Here is a 23,173-nt window from a genome sequence, read left to right on the forward strand (position 1 = left end):
TCTCTGTGATGCTCACTGTGTCCAGATATACTGACCTCCATGCTGTTCTTCAAACATGCCAGGCATGCTCCCATTTCAAGGCCTTTTCACTTAGAGTTCCCTCCCCCTGGTTTGCTTGTCCTCCTGATACCCGCAGAGCTTCTTCCCTCACTTTCTGCATGTCTCTCCTCCAGCATCACCTTATCAGACAGGACTTCTCTGACCACTGGCTTAAAATAGCACTCTACGCTAATAGCATCACTCTTGTTCCCTTTGCATGACTTCATGGCATTCCATCACACATATCACAGTCTGGCACATTGTGTAGTTTTCTGTTTATTTGTGTCAGTTTTGTAAGTTTTAAAATTTCCAAAAAAGAATAAATAATAAAATTAAAATTTCATGGGATCAGAGACTTTATCTTATTGACTACCATTTCCACAGTAATAGAACAGTTCATAGATGAAGACTCAGTAGCAGCCGAATGAATGACTGAATGAATGTGTGATTAGAGGCAGCAGCAACAAGTCTCATTTTCTGATTAAAATTAGACGTCTGTAGAAAGCATCAAGCTTGGCCAGCAAGCTGTCCTGGGCCATTTACATGCTAAAGATTGAGGTTAGTCAGAAGAGGGAGGAAGCTGGAATCCTTGACTTAGAATCCAATAAGCATGATTACTTTGAATGCCACCATGATCTTGAGGAAAACAATAAAGTCCCCATCACTATTACCCATAACTACGCCCAAGGCAGTGACTGCCACACTAGCCAGACCTTGTGCCTTAGCCCCAGAGATGTATGATTGAGTAGGGGAAATAGAATATGTTTGCAGATGGTGATATGGTAGGTCAGAATGCCATCCATGTAAAGGAAATTCAGTACGATGACTTGATACTGGCTAAATCGTATCATTGCTGAATAGCTTAGAATTAACAATACTGTCTTACATCCATCATCACATTTGATTTTAGATCATCTCAGCATTTATTTGAGCACCTGCTATATGCCAGGTACTGCACTAGATACCATCACTTATGTGATCTAACTGAATCTCCCAGTCACGCTGTGTGGTTGAGAACCTTTGTGTGGTTATCCAACTGATGAGGAAACCCAGGCCTGAGGTTAGTGAAGTTCCACGTCTCAGACCAATCAGCCAAAAAGAAACACTTGGGACTTGGGAACGTGGAATATGAAAGCCCCCTCAATCAGAAGAAAGGCAATAATATCCTTTATGAAAAGGCTGTTTTTCACTCTCAGAAATTTTTTCCTGGCTGGATTTGTTAGGCTTGAAGAACACAAGACCTCAAGCTTACACAGCACTCATGCTCTTAGCTCCAAGGAGAAGGGAGTTCTGACAGTGCTTAGGAAAGCTATCCTACTCTTTTCTCTTATGCTTGAGTTGTTTTGGAAAACATTTTTAGAGGTTTACATGGGTTATAAAGACAGCTAATGGGACAATAAAGTTGATTAAAAACAGTATCTGTTCTTGGAAAAACTCCAGAATAAGACTAATAGATTCTTCTTCTTTAGGTGTGTTATTATATAAAATGTAAATTCTTCAATGCAGACTCTCAGTAGTTGGGGGAATTTAACATATATATATATATATATATATATATATATATATATATATATATATAATTTTATTGCAGCAGTTTTAGTTTTCCAATAGAGATTTCTGTCTGTGAGCTTTCCTTAGATCATGAAGGTCAGTTACCTCAAAGTTGAAATGCATTCTCATTTTTAAAAAGCAAAGAATTAGTTGGTACCTTTTGCTTTATTTGGCATATTTATTTTCATTTCTGTATTTTTATAGTGACCTAATTTATCCGTGGAATGGTAAAAGATGGCTTTAGGCAGACAAAGATGGCTTTGGGCAGTGGAAGACATGAGGGAGAGCAGCTTTTTCTCCTGTTCCCTGGCACTGACATTATGCCTTTTTCGTATCTACTTTTCATGTGAAATCATCTGCAGCCAGCTTATGATTGTCAGATGACTGAAAATGCATTACTGGGAGAAATTGTAGTTTTGGAGTTTATTCCTTTTGTATGCTACATGGTTTTCTTCCCATTTCCCTGCCAACGCAAGAGTATGTCCAGAATTTGAGATTCTGAGAACATGCTCTGTGAATAAAAACACATTTCTCACTCTCCAGGTACCTTGGAAGCTTCGCTTGACCATAAGGATGCATATATGCTCCTTGTTCTACAGAAAACAACCACTTGATGATCTTTTTCAGGCTGACTTCCTTATAGGCTCTTCACAAGAGTATCCTCAAAGGGAACCCATGTTTTCATTTTTAAAAAATGGAGGTATGCAGGAGTAGTTTCAAGAGCCTCGCTGGAGATGTGACAGTTACGAACTTATTAGGGGAAGGGAAGAGTAAGGTCATTCAGTGGAAACAAGGCTATGTTCAAAAGTCCAGAGTGGAAAGTAACCACGGTATGTAGTGAGGACAGAGGTTCTTCCTGTTAGACATATCAATATGAGGAAATACTTGTTTTCAGAAGTCATGGGAGACAGTGGTTGGAAACGGACAGGAGGTTGCAATTGTCACCGTCCTTTAATGTTCCATCAAGTTTATATTTTTTGCCCTAGATAATGGGGGTAAGGTCCAGGGAGCCCTGGGGGTGAGAGGGGCAATGCGAGTTCCTGAACTCCAGGCTGGCAATAAAATCAGTCTGTGGAATCAGAGGCCTGTTGTTAGATTGGCCAGGAAGATAGATTACAGCAATGATATAGACATGAGTTTGCAAACACTTGGTCAGTCATGATTCCACCTCTGATGTTTTCTTTTTAAATATTTAAAAAAATATTTTCTACCTGAGAGGAGAGTCACCATGGCTGTGTTCTTCACAGAGTGATTCGTTACCCTCATGTATTTCATTCTGGCATAACCTCCTTACGTAACCTCCTATGTAAGACTTTCATAATTTTATTGAATAACAAAAGTGGTATTGGATCTGTCTTTCCTATTCTTCCCTCCTGCATAGAATTTTAAAACTGAATGTCCAGAAGCATGGGGAATTTTATTTTTAAAGAGGCAGCCATTTGTAATCATCCTTGAAGGAAACCTGCTCTGGGTTTTGAGAAAACGTTTTGATGAGCACATTTGCCCAAAGGAAACACCAAAATTGTACTCTGAACTTAAGTTTTTCCATAATCCAGCGGATGTTGGCAATTTGATCTCTGGTTCCTCTGCCTTTTCTAAAACCAGCTTGAACATCAGGAAGTTCACGGTTCACATATTGCTAAAGCCTGGCTTGGAGAATTTTGAACATTACTTTACTAGCATGTGAGATGAGTGCAATTGTGCAGTAGTTTGAACATTCTTTGGCATTGCCTTTCTTAGGGATTGGAATGAAAACTGATCTTTTCCAGTCCTGTGGCCACTGCTGAATTTTCCAAATTTGCTGGCATATTGAGTGCAGCACTTTCACAGCATCATCTTTCAGGATTTGAAATAGCTCCACTGGAATGCCATCACCTCCACTAGCTTTGTTCGTAGGATGCTTTCTAAGGCCCACTTGACTTCGCATTCCAGGATGTCTGGCTCTAGATGAGTGATCACACCATCGTTATTATCTGGGTGGTGAAGATCTTTTTGTACAGTTCTTCTGTGTATTCTTGCCACCTCTTCTTAAAGATGCTTACTCCTTGGAAGAAAAGTTATCACCAACCTAGACAGCATATTCAAAAGCAGAGACATTACTTTGCCGACTAAGATCCATCTAGTCAAGGCTATGGTTTTTCCAGTAGTCATGTATGGATGTGAGAGTTGGACTGTGAAGAAGGCTGAGCACCAGAGAATTGATGCTTTTGAACTGTGGTGTTGGAGAAGACTCTTGAGAGTCCCTTGGACTGCAAGGAGATCCAACCAGTCCATTCTGAAGATCAGTCCTGGGATTTCTTTGGAAGGACTGATGCTAAAGCTGAAACTCCAGTACTTTGGCCACCTCGTGCGAAGAGTTGACTCATTGGAAAAGACTTTGATGCTGGGAGGGATTGGGGACAGGAGGAGAAGAGGACGGCAGAGGATGAGATGGCTGGATGGCATCACTGACTTGATGGATGTGAATCTGAGTGAACTCTGGGAGTTGGTGATGGACAGGGAGGCCTGGCATGCTGGGATTCATGGGGTCGCGAAGAGTCGGACACAACTGAACGACTGAACTGAACTGAACTGAACTTATGTTAGTAAACACAAGGGTTTTTTTTAAATTTTTAATACATTTTCAAAAAGTTTTGCAAACTAATATAAAACTTTATTTTGTGCAGAACTGCATCCCTATGAGGTTGATGATATCACCTGTGTCTATAAATCTTTTTTTTTCCTTCAGCTGAGCCCAGAGAAGAGAGTGGAATTTGACTTTAGGTTATGAGGACATTCCCAAAGCACTCTTACGTGGACAAGAAAAGAGGTCAAGTTAGGGATATCCAAAGAGAGAATCTATCCAAGTCTCCCTGTGAGTGTTAATACTGGCTACGTCAAAATTTCACTGCAATTTCCCTCCTCCTCCCTCCCTGCCAGCCCAGAGCCTGAACGTGGCTATGCTTTGCAAAGCTAAAGGAAGGGCTTCTATCCCCACTGGCCACAGGGAGCACAGGGAGGACAACAGCCACCGAGATAAGGCAGATAAAGGATAGCAAGAAGTCACTGTCAGAATTTGCTGGGGCAGTGACTGGCTAGATCATGAGTTGCTGCCAACACAGATTATTGGAGAGTATAAGCAGACATTTCTCAGAGTCCCCCAAACCAAATGGGCCAGAGTGCACTTAGCAGAGGCAGTCACATAAAATACAGAACACTGCACCTTGAACCTGGAGATTTCCAAAGCGAGTTACCCTATGTTCTCTTTCCTGCCCACATTAAAACTGGTCACTTCCCTCCTATAGTCTACCCTAAAGAGCTTCTGCCTTCAATGCCCAGACTGTGGAGTTTCCACGCATTTTAAGATTCACCTGACAACTTATAAATCTGTTCATTTTTTTTATCATTCTTTCAGAAGTTTATTTAAAGAGCTGTCCTAACCTTTGTTTCCTCCCTTTAATGTGGTCTTGTAAACATGAGGGTTGATTGTAAAGACAGCAACTAAAATTTTTAAAATAATCTATACAGCTTCTGTATTTGCTAAATTTTGTTGTCAAATATTGTGAAATCCTAAATAGGTTTTATTGATTGATTCTCAAGTATCTACCTGACTTTTGGTTTTTAAAGGACACCTTTAGGTTAGCTAAGCATAATTATCCTAAATCATGATTCCCTTCTATTTCTTCAGTTTTTTAAAAAAGACTGATGCTTACTAAGTTGTATTATAGTCATCAGCATGTGCACTTAGGAAGGTTACCACTTCTGTTCTGCACTGGAGTGCTTCTCAGCAGAAATCCTCCACATCTTTTTCAGAAGTCTCTAAATACAGGTTTACCTTTGGAGGTCTTCAGTTACCCAGTTTCACTCTTGTTCTCAAAGCCGCTACCAACTAATAGTGTCCTTTCACAGGAATCTTGACCTTCTGGCATACAACGTCTAGAGTTTGATTACCAGCAAATCTTGTGGCCTGGAAATTTACATAACTGAAGGCTTGAATTTGGATTTTGCTCTGAAGTTTGGTTTTGTTCCACCAAAAGTAATTAGCATCAGCTTCTTGAAAGCCTAAGCCAGGTCTTACCCTTCTTTTGTTTGCTTTTTTCCCTGCTCACATAGGAGTAGGCAGTTAGAAGAGGGATTCAGCAAATGTACCATCAAAAACTGATGCTCAGAAACTTTCCCAAGGCTGAGAATAGTTAACCTGTAGCAGCACAGTACCTGAGAAAGGTTTCAGTTGTGCTCTGTCTAGGAACTAGCAAGGGTATCCAGTTACATTACCATCTTATTTTAGGGTTGGCTCTGGTGAAGTCATTTACTTGGTCAACATTTCTTGAGCACCTAAGGTGATCTGGGCCCTCAGAGCTGAAAAAGACATAAACCTATCACTCCATGATGGCAGAATGTAATAAGGGAAGGGATTCTTTCATCAATAATAACTACACAGTGTGGCAAGTTCATGATAGAGATCAACATTGATTTGTAAGGCTTCTGTTTCATTGGAGTCGCTGAGAAGGAAGTTACATCCTGGGCAATTAAGGACATATCAGTTGTCTTCCCTCTCACTTTTTTTTTTTTACTAAGGGAAAAGGCTCATGAAGTAGTAGAGAATGTAGACTCTGTCATCCTTGGGCAGAATGCAGTCCAGTTCTAGGGCAAAACTCTCTGATCTCTAGTTCTTCATGGACAAGATGGAGGTCTGATAGGGTAGATGGGATGATTGAGAATTAATGTAAAATATATAGCACGGTGTTTTGCACAGAATGGGTAATGTTATGTAATACATGCTTGGTGTTGTCTTTATACACAATTGACTCCCCTCCAAAGCTCTGTTTGTTTGGACTGTCAGTCGACAATATATTAACTTAAAAATGAAATGAGAAATGAATATAATAAGTGAAGTAGAAAAACAGATAGAAAAAAGAATAATCAATACTTCCAACTGAACTCCACACTGAACAAGATTGCCTAGGTTGCTTCCTTTCCCCCATGCACCCAGACACAGGGTGATCAGACCTCTCTGGATCAAATGTAGCTTCCTCTAAAGCAAACTGGAAGAAACAGGTAATAGGCTCCATAAAGTCCATAAAACCTGTAGTGGTACTTTATCTGAAAACAAACATTTATTTACTTTTTCATTTAAACAGTTTTATTTAATGAATAAGGACGTCCCTGGTGGCTCAGATGGTAAAGTGTCTGTGTACAATGCGGGAGACCGGGTTCAATCCCTGGGTTGGGAAGAACCCCTGGAGAAGGAAATGGCAACCCACTCCAGTACCCTTGCCTGGAAAATCGCATGGGCAGAAGAACCTGGTAGGCTATACAGTACATGGGGTCGCAAAGAGACAGACAGTATATTAATGAATATACTTCTAAAAGCAAATTGGAGGAACAAATCATATAAATAACTTTCTTAACATAATTGTGAATGAGGTGAAAAAACAAAGCTAGCAGTGTGTATACACACACATGCGTGCACACACACAGATAAGATCTTAGGTCAAGCAAAGTAGACAGAATACGATATTCCCTGGAAAACAGAGGAAGTCAAATTTGCCGTACTAAGAACAGATATTGATAAGAATAATCCATGAGAAAAGTGTAATTTAAATGAGTTTCATGAAATGTGAAAATGGGAAAAACTAGTAAAACATTGTCTTTTCGATAACTTTACACATGAACATATAATCAATTACTAAAATAATTTATTTCTAAACAAGAAAATCCCTCCTCCCACATTTGGACATTTGTGCAGACCATAGAGTCCCAAACAGAGCCTGAGCAACTGTCAGTGCACACAGCGCGTTGCTCAGCTGACCTCCTTCCTGCCCAATGTATCAGGAGTTTGCTATGTTAGGACTTCTTCCTAGCAATACTCATTTTCTGCCCCTTGTTCTTCCACTTATCTGACTGCCTCCTCTATTTGAACAGCTTCTTCTTCGGGTTCTTCGAGGTCCTCTTGTGAGCACTGTGACATATCCTTTCTAGCCCCAAAACTGGCAGCAATAACTAGAGCTAAAAATATTGCTAAGAGAAAAAGGGGGACTATGTACAGTATCTTGTCAAGGCTCTGGCTTTCATCTTTATTTTCACTGTTTCGGCCAAAATTCCCAAACTCTGAAGCATGACTTTCGCTTTCTTCTTTACTTCGATTATCGTCAATACTGTCCCTTGGTTTATCAGAGGAGCCACTGTCTACACTACCACCGTCTCCTGGATCTTTGCAGTCAGGGGGCGCATAGCCTTCCTCACAATGGCAGTGCCTAAAATTGTTGCAAACTCCTTTCCCGTTACACAATTCTGTTGTCTCACAGCTGTACCCAAGTGAGGTGTGATCAGTACACAAGTGATTCATGCAGACTTTGTGTGGGGCACAGAGAGTGCCAGTGTGTGCATCTCCATCATCAGGGATATCAGCAGTGTCATAGGCATCCATGCTCCAGCACCAGCCATCGTTGTGAGCGACCTGGATCAGTGTATGATTGGGTTTGATTTGTGGCACCTCTCTAACATTTGTACATATAAGTTTCCCACAAAATATGTTATCACCTGCACACTTCAGATATGTTAACCTCGGTGAGCTGCTGGTACCACAGTTTCCAAACCGGTCCCCTCTTGTGTTCATTGAAACGTAACAGTTTTCTGGGGCGGACCTTGCAGGGGACCCGTAGATATCCATGCATTGATTGTCAGGGTTCTTACACCGACCTCCAGCACAGTAGTGAATTCTGTCACACACTGTGCCATCTAGCTTATAGCTGTCTCTGGGACATTCTCCCGAGGAACCATTACAATACTCTGGGAGGTCACACTCTCCCAAAGCAGCACGGCACATGAATCCCTTGAATCTCAGGCGACATTTATCACAGCAGAGTCCATCACTACATTCTGCATGCTCTCTCAGCATACATCTGGTGTCACAGCATGGGTGCATTTCACACTTAGACCCACAGTCACACTGCTCAGGTCCTTCTACAATGCCGTCGCCACAGCGGGAAGCCCTCCGTAAGCGGCCTTTGTGCCCAGGCTTGTTAAACAGGCAGGCCCCCTTGTGTTCCCAGAGGAACTGGTGGAAGAAGTCAGAGCTGCAGTTGCTGAAGCCACTTCCTTTAGTGATGTTTTCATGCATGAGGCAGAAGGGCCTGTCTTTACAAATGCAGGCCGAATGGTCGTGCCGAATACCCAAGTTGTGTCCAAGCTCGTGGACCATGAGTGCTGCAAACAGGAGGACATCCTCGTGGTGGAAAGATTCCACGGCTGCTGCAAAATCACTGGAGCAGGCACCGCTGAGAAATGCCTGCCCCGTATCCTCCTTAGGATGCTGTCCCACGATCATGTGGGCAACATCATGCTTGACACGATGGAAGAGGTTCTCTTGTCTCCAGCTGTTGAAATTCCTGAGTGCAACTTGCAGGTCCACGGGGACCTCTGTGAGGTCCCCCTCAGTCCAAATCTCCATTCCAGCCAGCACCACCTCTATGTTTATTCCCCTTGTGAAGCTGTTGGCCAGAGCGATGATGTCCATTACTCTCTGGACTGTCTGCTTGACGTCACTGCCCCACATTTGGAACCGCTGGTTGTTGACCACGACAACCATCTCCACGTACTTGATATGTGACCACAAGTCGGATGGCACCTGCCAGCTGTGAGGCTTGCCGCTCTCCGGTCGCCGGCTGGTGGACGCCACTTGGCTGTCTTTGGACGTGACGCCACAGGAGACGCGAGCTTCGTGGGCCATGGCGTACAACACGTGTTCAAACCGTTTGGAAGAGTGCACGGGCTCAACGCCATAGGATTTTTCCTCCTTAATCAGGGAGGCCCCTGAGGCCTGAACAGGTGTTGACAGAAACAAAAGAACCTGGGACTCCTTCTATGTAGCCTTCATAGTGACAGTCCTGTGAGACGGGAGGCATTTCTTGCCCCAGGATGCCATTGTGGTAGCTGAAGACCGGGAAGTTATCCACAAATAGTCTCTCTTCACCGTCAGGTGAATCAGCTGCCTCTGGCCCTGCATAAATAGCACGTAGGAGAGCTTTTCCACTTGGTCTTCCCTTCCTTCCACTGTCAGACTCTTGGGAATGACTATTTCATAGGAAGAGTGATGTAGTGAGCCCAGGTCACCGTACAGGCTTGGCAGAGAAATCAGTACCAAGAACAACAGGATCCCCAACCTGGCACATGAAAGTCCTGGCACCGGGGCCAGCCTCAAGCCCTTCGTGTGAGGAGCCCAAGTTTGAAGCGCTCTGATAGCCTCAGACATAGCCACTTGCCTTTTCCACAGAGAAGGCAGTATAGAGGCAGAGTCTCCCACAGACGCTGCCACTGACATGGCCCTAGTGAATCAGTTGATGACGCAGGGCTTGTGTCCAGCAGCAGCAGCAGCAGCAGCTCTCCCTGACACACAGACCCTCTGTCACAGGTACTCACTTCAGATCTATGCTGGCTGCACGAAGGATGGCTCTTGCCTGCCTCTCTGAGGTCAGCCTGTGGCTGTGTCCTTTCTAGTCTTTTGAATCTGTTATGCTTCAAATAGTCTTTTCTCTGTGACTTCCCTCCACAGCCTCAACTCCAGTGCTCCTTGGTTAAGGTCTTCCTGACATTAGGAAGAGCTGTAATCATGAAGAGGGACTTCAGACTCTAACATGCAAGACGGTACCTTGAGAAAGGAAACGAAACCTCCATGTCCTCTTGAGTTGGACTGCATGGAACACCCCTCCCCACTCCTCCCATCGTCCGTTGCTCAGCTGACTCCTAATGTTCTAGACCAGGAGGCTTGGACGTCTTCAGTGGGCACACTCCATTGCCCATGTCCTCTCTCCTAAAGCTCTTGTTCTGTATCACATGGACATTGTAATTGGATGTAACATGGCATTATACATGCATTGCACATCAGACCAGTCTGTTAGATAAAGCCTGAGTGGTGCCTGCGTTGTGCCCCCAGATGTATACACCCCAGTGTGCTCATCACCTGTAGGACAAATGACATTCCCTATTTTTAAAAAACGTCATCAGAATTCAGCTTCTCAGTTCTGTTTATAACACAGTGTGTATTTATGACACTAAAAGTGTGTATGGGAGATGCCAACAGAGCATTCTCCCCTTTGTGCAGTTATCATGGCAACCTTGGTTGGTAAGTATCTCCAGACCTATTACCATTCCTGGGCTGGTCCTGGCATAGCAGTATGTTAAGACCATGCCTGTCGAAGACTAGGAGTCCTCAAGTCTCCCCTGTGTTCATACATGACTTCCATGTGTTCAGGGGCCACTTCTGTGTGTTCCTCCTTATACACTCTCCCAGATCTAGAGAGTGTTTGTCCAAGAGGAGACGAGCAGAATCATTGAATGAATAGATAGCTCCCAGGTATGGTTGCTGTGGTGTCTCATTTGCTGTATCTTCTGTGTTTCTGACTTCCCTGGTGGCTCAGACAGTAAAGCATCTGCCTACAATGCGGGAGACCTGGGTTCAATCCCTGGGTCGGGAAGACCTCCTGGAGAAGGAAATGGCAACCCACTCCAGTATTCTTGCCTGGAAAATCCCATGGATGGAGGAGCCTGGTAGGCTACAGTTCATGGGGTCGCAAAGGGTCGGACACGACTGAGTGACTTAACTTTCTGTGTTTTACTTGGCTTTGTGCCTGCCCTGAATACCTGTAATGTCTTCAGAAAAACCCACGAAAACCATGCTGGCACAGACATGATCTCAAAATATACCTCTTTCTACATTTTGCTGTTCAGATCACTCTCCTAATTTCTTCTGGCCTCATATTTCACTGAGAAAAATGTTAATAGAAACAATCAAAAGAATACCTCCACATATAAACACTAGCTGAGTCCACCACCTTTATCTAAATGTTCCCTCCACTATCGTGAATAAATTGTCCTTGCTCGACTCTAAGACCAATCCTTTTACTTGTGTGTCGGGTGTCCTTCCCTGTTGGTTTCTCATGAACTTCACTGTTACATTTCTCCCTTCTCTTTTACATCTTCGGCATCTGTTTGTCTGCTGGATCTAGTATATCTATTTGCTGTAATTTCTCACTTTTATAGAACCATCCCTCTCAGCCCACATGACCTTCCAGTCACCATCTAGTTTCTCCTTTTCTCTGTTTTACAGAGAAATTCTTTGAAAGAGTGTAGAGACATTCTCTTCCAATTTGTATCACTCCTTTCTTTTCTCAAATTTTTAAACTTTGACTCCTAACACAGTCACAAAATATGCATAAAGCATAAATGTGCTTTTCACTGAATTAGTATTAAATGAAAAAGGGAATACCTTATGATCTCACCTATCTGAGGTTCCACAAATAGCCAAGTTCATAGAGACAGAAGGTAGAACACAGGCTACCCTGGGTAGGGAAATAGAGGAATGGGGAGTTCTCGCAGACTTTGAGTTTAGGATGATGAAAGATTCTGGAAGTGGATATTGATGATGTTGCACAACAATATGAATGAACTCAATGCCAGTGAACTGTGCACTTAAAAATGGTTAAGATGGTTAATTTAATATTGTGTGTATTTTACTGAAAAAGAGAGAAATAGCAAGGAAGGGAGGGAGGGTGAGAGAGAGAAACAGCTGTGTTAAGTCCATCCTGATGAGGTAATGAATACTTTTAGCTTCATAGAAGTCACCTGCGTGCCATTGCCAATCTCATGGCCTCCTGCTTCAGAGAGACCATGATCTTGTCTTTTATGATAACTGCTTCCTCATCTTCTTTATTATTTTTGCTTCCTAAATGTGCCATCCCCCAATTATATCATTTTACTTTAGTTGTCTTTTAATAACAGCTTTATTGAGATATAAAGTCACATACCAGCACGCTCATCCTTTAAAGTGTACAGTTCAGTGGTTTGTAATATGATCGAGAAGTTACGCAGTCATCACCACAAGCAATTTTGGAGCATTTTCCTCATGCCAAAGTAAAACTCCCATGTCCATTAGCAGTCGCTCTCCATTCCCCGCTCACTGCAGCCCCTGGTCACACTACTCTCCTTTCTGTCTCTATGATTTTATCTATTCTTGACAGTCCATCGCAATGGATTCCTGTATTATAGTTGTAGTCCTCTGTGATTGGCTTATGTCACCTCACATAAAGTTTTCAAAGCCGTATCATAGCAGATACCAATACTTTCTTTCCTTTTGGCAAAACAACATTTTTTTAATCTGGATGTATCCTAGTTTTGGATTCATCAATCGATGAACATCATCTGAATGCAGAGTTCCAAAGAATAGCAAGAAGAGATAAGAAAGGCTTCCTCAGCAATCAATGCAAAGAAATAGAGGAAAACAACAGAATGGAAAAGACTAGAAATCTCTTCAGGAAGATTAGAGATACCAAGGGAACATTTCCGGAGAAGGCGACGGCATCCCACTCCAGTACTCTTGCCTGGGAAATCCTATGGACGGAAGAGCCTGGTGGCTGTAGTCCATGGGGTCGCTAAGAGTCGGACACAACTGTGCGACTTCACTTTCACTTTTCACTTTTATGAATTGGAGAAGGAAATGGCGACCCAATCCAGTGCTCTTGCCTGAAGAATCCCAGGGGCGCGGGAGCCTGGTGGGCTGCTGTCTCTGGGGTCACACAGAGTCGGACACGACTGAAGCGACTTAGCAGCAGTAGCAGCAAGGGAACATTTCATGCAAAGATGGGCTCCATAAAGGACAGAAATGGTATAGACCTAACAGAAGCAGAAGATATTAAGAAGAGGTGACAAGAATACACGAAAGAACTGTACAAAAAGATCTTCATGACCAAGATAATCACGATGGTGTGATCACTCACCTAGAGCCAGACATCCTGGAATGTGAACTCCGGTGGGCCTTAGAAAGCGTCACTACACACAAAGCTACTGGAGGTGATGGAATTCCAGTTGAGCTATTTCAAATCCTAAAAGATGATGCTGTGAAAGTGCTGTGCTCAATATGCCAGCATATTTGGGAAACTCAGCAATGGCCACAGGACTGGCCAGTCATCAGTTTTCATTCCAATCCCTGAGAAAGGCAATGGCAACGAATGCTCCAACTACCGCACAATTGCACTCATCTCACACACTAGTAAAGTAATGCTCAAAATTCTCCAAGCCAGGCTTCAGCGATACGTGAACCGTGAAATTCCAGATGTTCAAGCTGGTTTCAGAAAAGGCAGAAGAACCAGAGATCAAATTGCCAACATCTGCTGGATCATGGAAAAGCAAGAGAGTTCCAGGATAACGTGTATTTCTGCTTTATTGACTATGCCAAAGCCTTTGACTGTGTGGATCACAATAAACTGTGGAAAATTCTTCAAGAGATGGGAATACCAGACCACCTGACCTGCCTCTTGAGAAACCTATATGCAGGTCAGGAAGCAACAGTTAGAACTGGACATGGAACAACAGACCGGTTCCAAACAGGAAAAGGAGTACGTCAAGGCTGTATATTGTCACCCTGCTTATTTAACTTACATGCAGAGTACATCATGAGAAACGCTGGGCTGGAAGAAGCACAAGCTGGAATCAAGATTGCCGGAGAAATATCAATAACCTCAGATATGCAGATGACACCACCCTTATGGCAGAAAGTGAAGAGGAACTCAAGAGCCTGTTGATGAAAGTGAAAGAGGAGAGTGAAAAGTTGGCTTACAGCTCAACATTCAGAAAACAAAGATCATGTCATCTGGTCCCATCACTTCATGGGAAATAGATGGGAAACAGTGGAAACAGTGTCAGACTTCATTTTTGGGGGCTCCAAAATCACTGCAGATGGTAACTGCAGCCATGAAATTAAAAGATGCTTACTTCTTGGAAGGAAAGTTATGACCAACCTAGACAGCATATCAAAAAGCGGAGACATTACGTTGCCAAGAAAGGTCCGTGTAGTCAAGGCTATGGTTCTTCCAGTGGTCATGTGTGCGTGTGAGAGTTGGACTATGAAGAAAGCTGAGCACTGAAGAATTGATGCTTTTGAACTGTGGTGTTGGAGAAGGCTCTTGAGAGTCCCTTGGACTGTAAGGAGATCCAACCAGTCCATGCTAAAGGAGATCAGTCCTGGGTGTTCTTTGGAAGGAAGGATGCTAAAGCTGAAACTCCAGTACTTTGGCCACCTCATGCGAAGAGTTGACTCATTAGGAAAGGCTCTGATGCTGGGAGGGATTGGGGGCAGGAGAGGAAGGGGACGACCGAGAATGAGATGGCTGGATGGCATCACCGACTCGATGGAAGTAAGTTTGAGTGAACTCCGGGAGTTGGTGATGGACAGGGAGGCCTGGCGTGCTGCGATTCGTGGGGTCGAAAAGAGTCGGACACGACTGAGCCTCTGAACTGAACTGAACTGAACTGGTTCTTTCTACTGTTTGACTATTATGAATAGTAGTGCTATAGACATTTCAGTACAAGTTTTGCATGAAGTATGTTTTCATATCCCTTGAATGAATACTTTGGAGTGGAATTGTTTGGTTACGTGATAACAATGTTTAGCCTTTGAGGAATTGCTGAACTCTTTTGCAAAGCTGCTGAACAATTTTACGGTCCTGCCAGAAATGAATGGGGATTCCAGTTTTTCCACATCATCACTGGCATTTGTTATTGCCTTTTTGATTGTAGCAATCCTAGTGGATATTAAGAGGTATCTCATTGCAGTGTTGATTTGCGCTTCCCTAATAATTAGTGATGTTGCACAGCTTTTCATATGCTTGCTTGCATGCTCAGTCACTTCAGTCATGTTCAACTCCTTGTGACCGTGTGGATTGTAACCCGCCAGGCTCCTTGATCATTGGGATTCTCTAGGCAAAAATACTGAAGTGGGTTGCCATGCCCTCCTCCAGGAAATCTTCCCAACCCAGGGACTGAACACCATGTCTTCTCATCTCCTGCGTCACGGGTGCATTCTTTACCCACTGAGCCACTGGGAAGCCCAGGTGATATTTTTATTGCTCACTTATTTCTTCTTCAGATGCATGTCTGTTCACATCCCCCTACATGGATCACAGCCTTATCGTAGCAGAAGGGCTTGCGTAACACAATAAAGCTGTGAGCCATGCTGTGGACCACTCAAGACAGATGGGTCATAGTGAAGAGTTCTGAAAAAGTGTGGCCCACTGGAGGAGGAAATGGCAAGCCACTGCAGTATTCTTGCTAGGAGAACTCCATGAACAGTATGAAAAAGGCAAAAAGAGATAACACCAGAATATGTGCCCTCCAGGTTGGAGGTGTCCAGTATGCTACTGAGGAAGAGCAGAGGGCAATTACTAATAGCTCCAGAAAGAATGAAGAGGCTGGACCAAAGCAGAAATGACACTCAGTTGTGGATGTGTCTGGTGGTGAAAGTAAAGTCCAGTGCTGTAAAGTACAATATTGCATAGGAACCTGGAATTTTAGGTCGATGAATCAAGGTAAATTGAATGTGGCCACACAGAAGATGGCAATATTGAACATCCACATCTTAGGACTCAGTGAAGTAGAATGTATGGAAATGGGTGAATGTAATTCAGATGACCATTATATCTACTACGGTGGGCAAGAATCCCTTAAAAGAAACGAAGCAGCTCATAGTCAACGAAAGAGTCCGAAATGCAGTGCTTGGGTGCAGTCTCAAAATGACAGAATGATCTTGGTTTGTTTCCAAAGCAAACCATTCAGTATCACAGTAATCCAAGTCCGTGCCCTAACTGTTGTTGTCAAAGAAGCTGAAGTTGCCTGGTTCTGTGAAGACCTAGAAAACCTTCTAGAACTAACACCAGGAAAAGATGTCCTTTTCATCCTTGGGGACTGGAACGCAAAAGTAGGAAGTCAAGAGATACCCAGAATAACAGGCAAGTTTTGCCTTGGAATGCAACATGAAGCAGGACAAAGGCTAACAGAGTTTTGTCAAAATTCAGGCTTAAACTGAAGAAAATAAGGAAAACCACTAGTCCATTCAGGTATAACCTAAATCAAACCCGTTAAGCTTATACAGTTGAAGTGATGAACAGATTCAAGGGCTTAAATATGGTAGACAGAGTGCCTGGATAACTATGGACAGAGGTTTGTAACATTGTGCAGGAGGCAGTGATTAAAATCATTCCCAAGAGAAAGAGATGCAGGAAGGCAAAGTCATCATCTGAGGAGGCTTTACAAATAGCTGAGGAAAGAAGAAAAACGAAAGGCACGTGAGAAAGGGAGCGATATACCCAACTAAATGCAGGATTGCAGAGAACAGCAAGGAGAGACAGGAAAGCCTTCTTCAGTGAACAGTGCAAAGAAATAGAGGGAAACAACAGAACAGGGAAGACTAGAGATCTCTTCAAGAAAATTGGTGATAACAAGGGAACATCTCATGCAAAGATGGGCATGATAAAGGACGGAAACGATAAAGACCTAACAGAAGCAGAAGAGGTTCAGGAGAGGTGGCAAGAATACACAGAAGAACTGTATTGAAAAGGTCTTAATGACCTGGATAACCACAATGGTGTGATCACTCACCTAGAACCAGACATGTGGAGTGCGAAATCAAGTGGGCGTTAGGAAGCATTGCTATGATTAAAGTCAATGGATATGGTTGAGTCCCAGCCGAGCTATTTAAAATCTTAAAAGATGATGCAGTTAAAGTGCTACACTCCATTTGGAAAACTCAGCCATGGACACAGGACTGGAAAAGGTCAGTTTTCATTCCAGGCCCAAAAGAAGGGCAATGCCAAAGAATGTTCAAAGTACTGTAGAGTTGCACTCATTTCACATGCAAGCAAAGTTATACTCAAAATCCTTTAAGGTAGGATTCATTCAGCAGTACATGAACTGAGAACTTCCAGGAAAAGCTTTCTGGGAAAAATATCAGCAACCTCATATATGCAGATGATACCACTGTAATCGGAGAAAGTGAAGAGCAACTAAACAGCCTCTTGATGAGGGTGAAAGAGGAGAGAAAAAGCTGGCTTGAAACTCAACATCAAAATAAATTAAGATCACGGCATCCAGTCCCATGACATCATGGCAGATAGAAGGGGAAAAGTAGGAGCAGTGACAGATTTTGTTTTCTTGGGCTCCAAACACACTGTGGATGGTGACCGCAGCCATGAAATTAAAAGACACGTGCTCCTTGGAAGAAAAGCTATGACCAGCTAGACTGCGTCCTAAATAGCAGAGACATCACTTTGTCGACAAAGGTGCATCTAGTCAAAGCTATGGTTTTCCAGTAGTCATGTATGGATGTGAATGTGGGATCATAAAGAAAGCTGAGTGCCAAAGAATTGATGCTTTCAAATTGTGCTAGAGAACACTCTTTGAGAGTCTTTTGAACTGCAGAGAGATCAAACAAGTCAATCCAGAGGAAAGCAGTCCTAAATATTCATTGGAAGGACTGATGCTGTTGCTGAGGCTCCAATACTTTGGCCACCTGATGCGAAGAACCGACTCGTTGGAAAAGACCCTGATGCTGGGGAAGATTGAAGGCGGGAGAAGGGGGCGACAGAGGATGAGATGGTTGGATGGCATCGTCAGCTCATTGGACATGAGTTTGAGCAAGCTCCGGGAGGTGGCTGTTTGACAATGAAGCCTGGCGTGCCGCAGTCCATGAGGTCGCAACTTAGCGACTGAGTAACAACAACAACTGCTCACATAATTTGCCTTTTAAAACAGGGTGTCTTGTTGAGTTGTAAGAGTTCTTAATGTGTCATGGGTACTAGCTAACCTCTGTCAGTATATAATTGACAAATATTTTCTCCGATTCTGTGGGCTTTTGCACTTTCTCAGTGGTTATCTCTTAAAGTGGAAAATTATCTCATTTTTCTCTTTGGATTTTTTCATTCTGTTCAAACAAGCAGAATATAAAATTTTCCATTTTAACCAACTTTAAGTGTACACGTTAGTGGTACTAAGTAATGTCCCTGCTGTGCTACATTCAGTTCAGTTCAGTCGCTCAGTCACGTCCGACTCTGCGGCCCGAAAACCGCAGCACGCCAGGCCTCCCTGTCCATCACCAACTCCCAGAGTCCGCCCAAACCCGTGTCCATTGAGTCGGTGATGCCATCCAACCATTTCATCCTCTGTCGTCCCCTTCTCTTCCTGCCTTCAGTCTTTCCCAGCATCAGGGTCTTTTCAAATGAGTCAGCTCTTCACATCAGGTGGCCAAAGTATTGCAGTTTCAGCTTCAACATCCGTCCTACCAATGAACACCCAGGACTGATCTCCTTCAGGATGGACTGGTTGGATCTCCTTGCAGTCCAAGGGACTCTCAAGAGTCTTCTCCAACACCACAGTTCAAAAGCATCAATTCTTATCACTGTCCATCCCCAGGACTCTTTTCATTATGAAGCTATACTCATTAAAGTATAAATCCCCATTATCTTCTTTCCCTTAGCCCCTAGCAGCCTCTATCCTACTTTCTGTCTGTATGATTTTACTACACAGGTACACCATTCAAGTGGAATCTTACAGTATTTGTCGTCTTGCGACAAGCTTATAAGCTTATATCACTTAGCGTAATGCCCTCAAGATCCATCCATGTTGTGGCAGTTTGCAGACTTTCCTCTGTTTTATGGCTGAATAATATTCCATTGTATGTATAGCCCACCTTTGCTTCTCCATTCACCCTCTGTGGGCACTCTGGTTGCTTCCACATTTTAGCTGTTGTGAATAATGCTGCTCTGAACATTACATGTATGGACATAGAAATGTCTCTTTGGGATCCTGCTTTCCATTCTTCTGGGCTTATACGTAGAAGTGCACTTGCCGGACCACATGGTCATTCTATTTTTAATATCTTTCAGGAGCCACCATGCCATTCCAGAGCAGCTATAGCATTTTACCTCCCACCAGTAGGGGACAAGTGATCCAGTTTTCTCCACCTCCTCTCCAACACTTGTTCTTTTCTGTTTTCTTTGTAGTGGTCATGCTAATGGATATGAGGTGGTATCTCATTGTAGTTTAGATTGACATTTCCCTAAGGATGAGTGACATTGAGCATCTTTTCATATGCGAACGGTCATTTGTGTATCTTCTTTGGAGAAATTTCCATTTGAGTCCTTTGCCTGTGTTTTGAATCAGGCTGTTTGGTTTTTCGTTGTTGAGTTTTAGGAGTTTTCGCTATGTATTTTGGATAGTAGTTCCTTATCAGATATATGATTCGCAACTGTTTTCTGTCATTCTGTGGGTGGCCTTTTCACTCTGTGAATATATAGTAATTTTGGATGCACAAAATTTAAATATTTCCCTAAAGTCCATTTTGTCTGTTTATCTTCTGTTGCCTGTGCTTTTGGTGTCATAGCTGAGAAACCTTTGCCAAATCCAACTCTGTGAAACTTATGCCTTACGCTTTCTCCTGTGAGGGTTATAGGAATACAGGTTTCCTGAATGGGGATTCTCCAGGAACCTGCCAGACACGCAAGTTAGTAGTAATGCTATGGGTAGGCTTTGAGGGAGCTCCGGACTGTTCTGTGCATTCTGCCAGGCTGCCTGTTTTCACGGCTGTTGCGGTTGAGATGATGCACTTGAGTTGTACTTGAGCTGACTCGTGGGGACCTGAGGAGAAGGCTGTGGGAGTAGGGTAGTTAAAGTTCACACACCTCACTGCTCTCACCAAGATTCAGCTGTTTTGTTGTTCTATGACTTAGACAGTTTCCGCACTTGCAAAAAGTTGATTGTGACTGTTCTTGCCAGTGTTGCCACTGCTTTTATGGAGGAGGGGGGCCCCTTGGTGCCTCCGTGGCCCGCCGTGGGGTGCCTCCGTGTGGCGCCATTGGGGGTGCCGTGGGGGCGCCGCAGTGGAGGTGCCTCCGGTGGGGGCGCCGCCGGTGGGGGTGCCTCCGGTGGGGGCGCCGCCGCTGGGGGTGCCTCCGGTGGGGGCGCCGCCGGTGGGGGTGCCTCCGGTGGGGGCGCCGCCGGTGGGGGTGCCTCCGGTGGGGGCGCCGCCGCTGGGGGTGCCTCCGGTGGGGGCGCCGCCTCTGGGGGTGCTTCCTGTGGGGGTGCCTCCTGTGGGGGTTTCTCTGGTAGAGGTCCTGTTGGTAGGGGGGCCTCCTCCCGAGGGGCATCCGGAGGAGGTCCCTCAGGCGGCGGTGCCTCTGGTGAGAGGCCCTGCTCTGGTAGGGGGCCCAGCCCTGATGGGGGGTCCTCTCCTTCCTCCTCTTCTATCATGACTGGGAGTAACTCCATTATGAATACCTCACTACTGCTTTCCTCTGAACTCTCCTCTGAGGAAACCCCTGGGGTCGGTACTGACTCAATTCCAGTCCTGAGGCTAATAAATAACATAACAATTATCAAAAATACTAAAAGTATGGAAGGGAGTATGAAAAGAAGGCTGCCAAGACCTGGAATGTCATCACTACGTTTCTTAGGTTTTTGACTTTGCCCTTCACTTGAAAGTTGAATTGATGTGCTAGGAGGACCACTGTCCACACTACCACCGTCTCCTGGATCTTTGCAGTCAGGGGGCGCATAGCCTTCCTCACAATGGCAGTGCCTAAAATTGTTGCAAACTCCTTTCCCGTTACACAATTCTGTTGTCTCACAGCTGTACCCAAGTGAGGTGTGATCAGTACACAAGTGATTCATGCAGACTTTGTGTGGGGCACAGAGAGTGCCAGTGTGTGCATCTCCATCATCAGGGATATCAGCAGTGTCATAGGCATCCATGCTCCAGCACCAGCCATCGTTGTGAGCGACCTGGATCAGTGTATGATTGGGTTTGATTTGTGGCACCTCTCTAACATTTGTACATATAAGTTTCCCACAAAATATGTTATCACCTGCACACTTCAGATATGTTAACCTCGGTGAGCTGCTGGTACCACAGTTTCCAAACCGGTCCCCTCTTGTGTTCATTGAAACGTAACAGTTTTCTGGGGCGGACCTTGCAGGGGACCCGTAGATATCCATGCATTGATTGTCAGGGTTCTTACACCGACCTCCAGCACAGTAGTGAATTCTGTCACACACTGTGCCATCTAGCTTATAGCTGTCTCTGGGACATTCTCCCGAGAAACCATTACAATACTCTGGGAGGTCACACTCTCCCAAAGCAGCACGGCACATGAATCCCTTGAATCTCAGGCGACATTTATCACAGCAGAGTCCATCACTACATTCTGCATGCTCTCTCAGCATACATCTGGTGTCACAGCATGGGTGCATTTCACACTTAGACCCACAGTCACACTGCTCAGGTCCTTCTACAATGCCGTCGCCACAGCGGGAAGCCCTCCGTAAGCGGCCTTTGTGCCCAGGCTTGTTAAACAGGCAGGCCCCTTGTGTTCCCAGAGGAACTGGTGGAAGAAGTCAGAGCTGCAGTTGCTGAAGCCACTTCCTTTAGTGATGTTTTCATGCATGAGGCAGAAGGGCCTGTCTTTACAAATGCAGGCCGAATGGTCGTGCCGAATACCCAAGTTGTGTCCAAGCTCGTGGACCATGAGTGCTGCAAACAGGAGGACATCCTCGTGGTGGAAAGATTCCACGGCTGCTGCAAAATCACTGGAGCAGGCACCGCTGAGAAATGCCTGCCCCGTATCCTCCTTAGGATGCTGTCCCACGATCATGTGGGCAACATCATGCTTGACACGATGGAAGAGGTTCTCTTGTCTCCAGCTGTTGAAATTCCTGAGTGCAACTTGCAGGTCCACGGGGACCTCTGTGAGGTCCCCCTCAGTCCAAATCTCCATTCCAGCCAGCACCACCTCTATGTTTATTCCCCTTGTGAAGCTGTTGGCCAGAGCGATGATGTCCATTACTCTCTGGACTGTCTGCTTGACGTCACTGCCCCACATTTGGAACCGCTGGTTGTTGACCACGACAACCATCTCCACGTACTTGATATGTGACCACAAGTCGGATGGCACCTGCCAGCTGTGAGGCTTGCCGCTCTCCGGTCGCCGGCTGGTGGACGCCACTTGGCTGTCTTTGGACGTGACGCCACAGGAGACGCGAGCTTCGTGGGCCATGGCGTACAACACGTGTTCAAACCGTTTGGAAGAGTGCACGGGCTCAACGCCATAGGATTTTTCCTCCTTAATCAGGGAGGCCCCTGAGGCCTGAACAGGTGTTGACAGAAACAAAAGAACCTGGGACTCCTTCTATGTAGCCTTCATAGTGACAGTCCTGTGAGACGGGAGGCATTTCTTGCCCCAGGATGCCATTGTGGTAGCTGAAGACCGGGAAGTTATCCACAAAATAGTCTCTCTTCACCGTCAGGTGAATCAGCTGCCTCTGGCCCTGCATAAATAGCACGTAGGAGAGCTTTTCCACTTGGTCTTCCCTTCCTTCCACTGTCAGACTCTTGGGAATGACTATTTCATAGGAAGAGTGATGTAGTGAGCCCAGGTCACCGTACAGGCTTGGCAGAGAAATCAGTACCAAGAACAACAGGATCCCCAACCTGGCACATGAAAGTCCTGGCACCGGGGCCAGCCTCAAGCCCTTCGTGTGAGGAGCCCAAGTTTGAAGCGCTCTGATAGCCTCAGACATAGCCACTTGCCTTTTCCACAGAGAAGGCAGTATAGAGGCAGAGTCTCCCACAGACGCTGCCACTGACATGGCCCTAGTGAATCAGTTGATGACGCAGGGCTTGTGTCCAGCAGCAGCAGCAGCAGCAGCTCTCCCTGACACACAGACCCTCTGTCACAGGTACTCACTTCAGATCTATGCTGGCTGCACGAAGGATGGCTCTTGC

The 23,173-nt window shown here is 44.7% G+C and overlaps 2 protein-coding genes and 1 pseudogene across 3 annotated transcripts in view; 1 reads left to right on the forward strand and 2 right to left on the reverse strand.

Moving 5' to 3' along the window:
- Nucleotides 1-15,801, forward strand: part of TMEM116 (transmembrane protein 116) — a 90,853-nt gene extending 75,052 nt beyond the window's left edge. Inside the window, exon 11 of one of the 2 annotated variants that reach the window (XM_027956606.3) lies at nucleotides 10,124-15,801. In XM_027956606.3, the coding sequence (XP_027812407.1) occupies nucleotides 10,124-10,204 (81 nt within the window). In that variant the 3' untranslated portion in view covers nucleotides 10,205-15,801. Of the gene's footprint in view, nucleotides 1-2,133; nucleotides 4,256-10,123 lie in introns of those variants that run through there. The other variant, XM_060401264.1, reaches the window with a different exon arrangement.
- On the reverse strand, nucleotides 6,667-9,996 carry LOC101115991 (disintegrin and metalloproteinase domain-containing protein 1a-like; annotated as a pseudogene).
- A 5,879-nt stretch (nucleotides 15,802-21,680) lies between the features above and the next one.
- On the reverse strand, nucleotides 21,681-22,565 carry LOC132658024 (disintegrin and metalloproteinase domain-containing protein 1a-like). The gene has a single exon (XM_060400905.1). It carries the CDS (start codon nucleotides 22,443-22,445, stop codon nucleotides 21,681-21,683), a length of 765 nt encoding a protein of 254 aa, XP_060256888.1. The 5' UTR covers nucleotides 22,446-22,565.
- Nucleotides 22,566-23,173: the final 608 nt, after the last annotated feature.

The sequence above is a fragment of the Ovis aries genome, chromosome 17 (assembly GCF_016772045.2).
Source record: "Ovis aries strain OAR_USU_Benz2616 breed Rambouillet chromosome 17, ARS-UI_Ramb_v3.0, whole genome shotgun sequence".
Classification (NCBI taxonomy): domain Eukaryota; kingdom Metazoa; phylum Chordata; class Mammalia; order Artiodactyla; family Bovidae; genus Ovis; species Ovis aries.

Coding starts and splice junctions, on each gene's coding strand:
- LOC132658024 (XM_060400905.1), bottom strand. CDS start 22,445: ATGGCCCACGAAGCTCGCGTCTCCTGTGGCGTCACGTCCAAAGACAGC.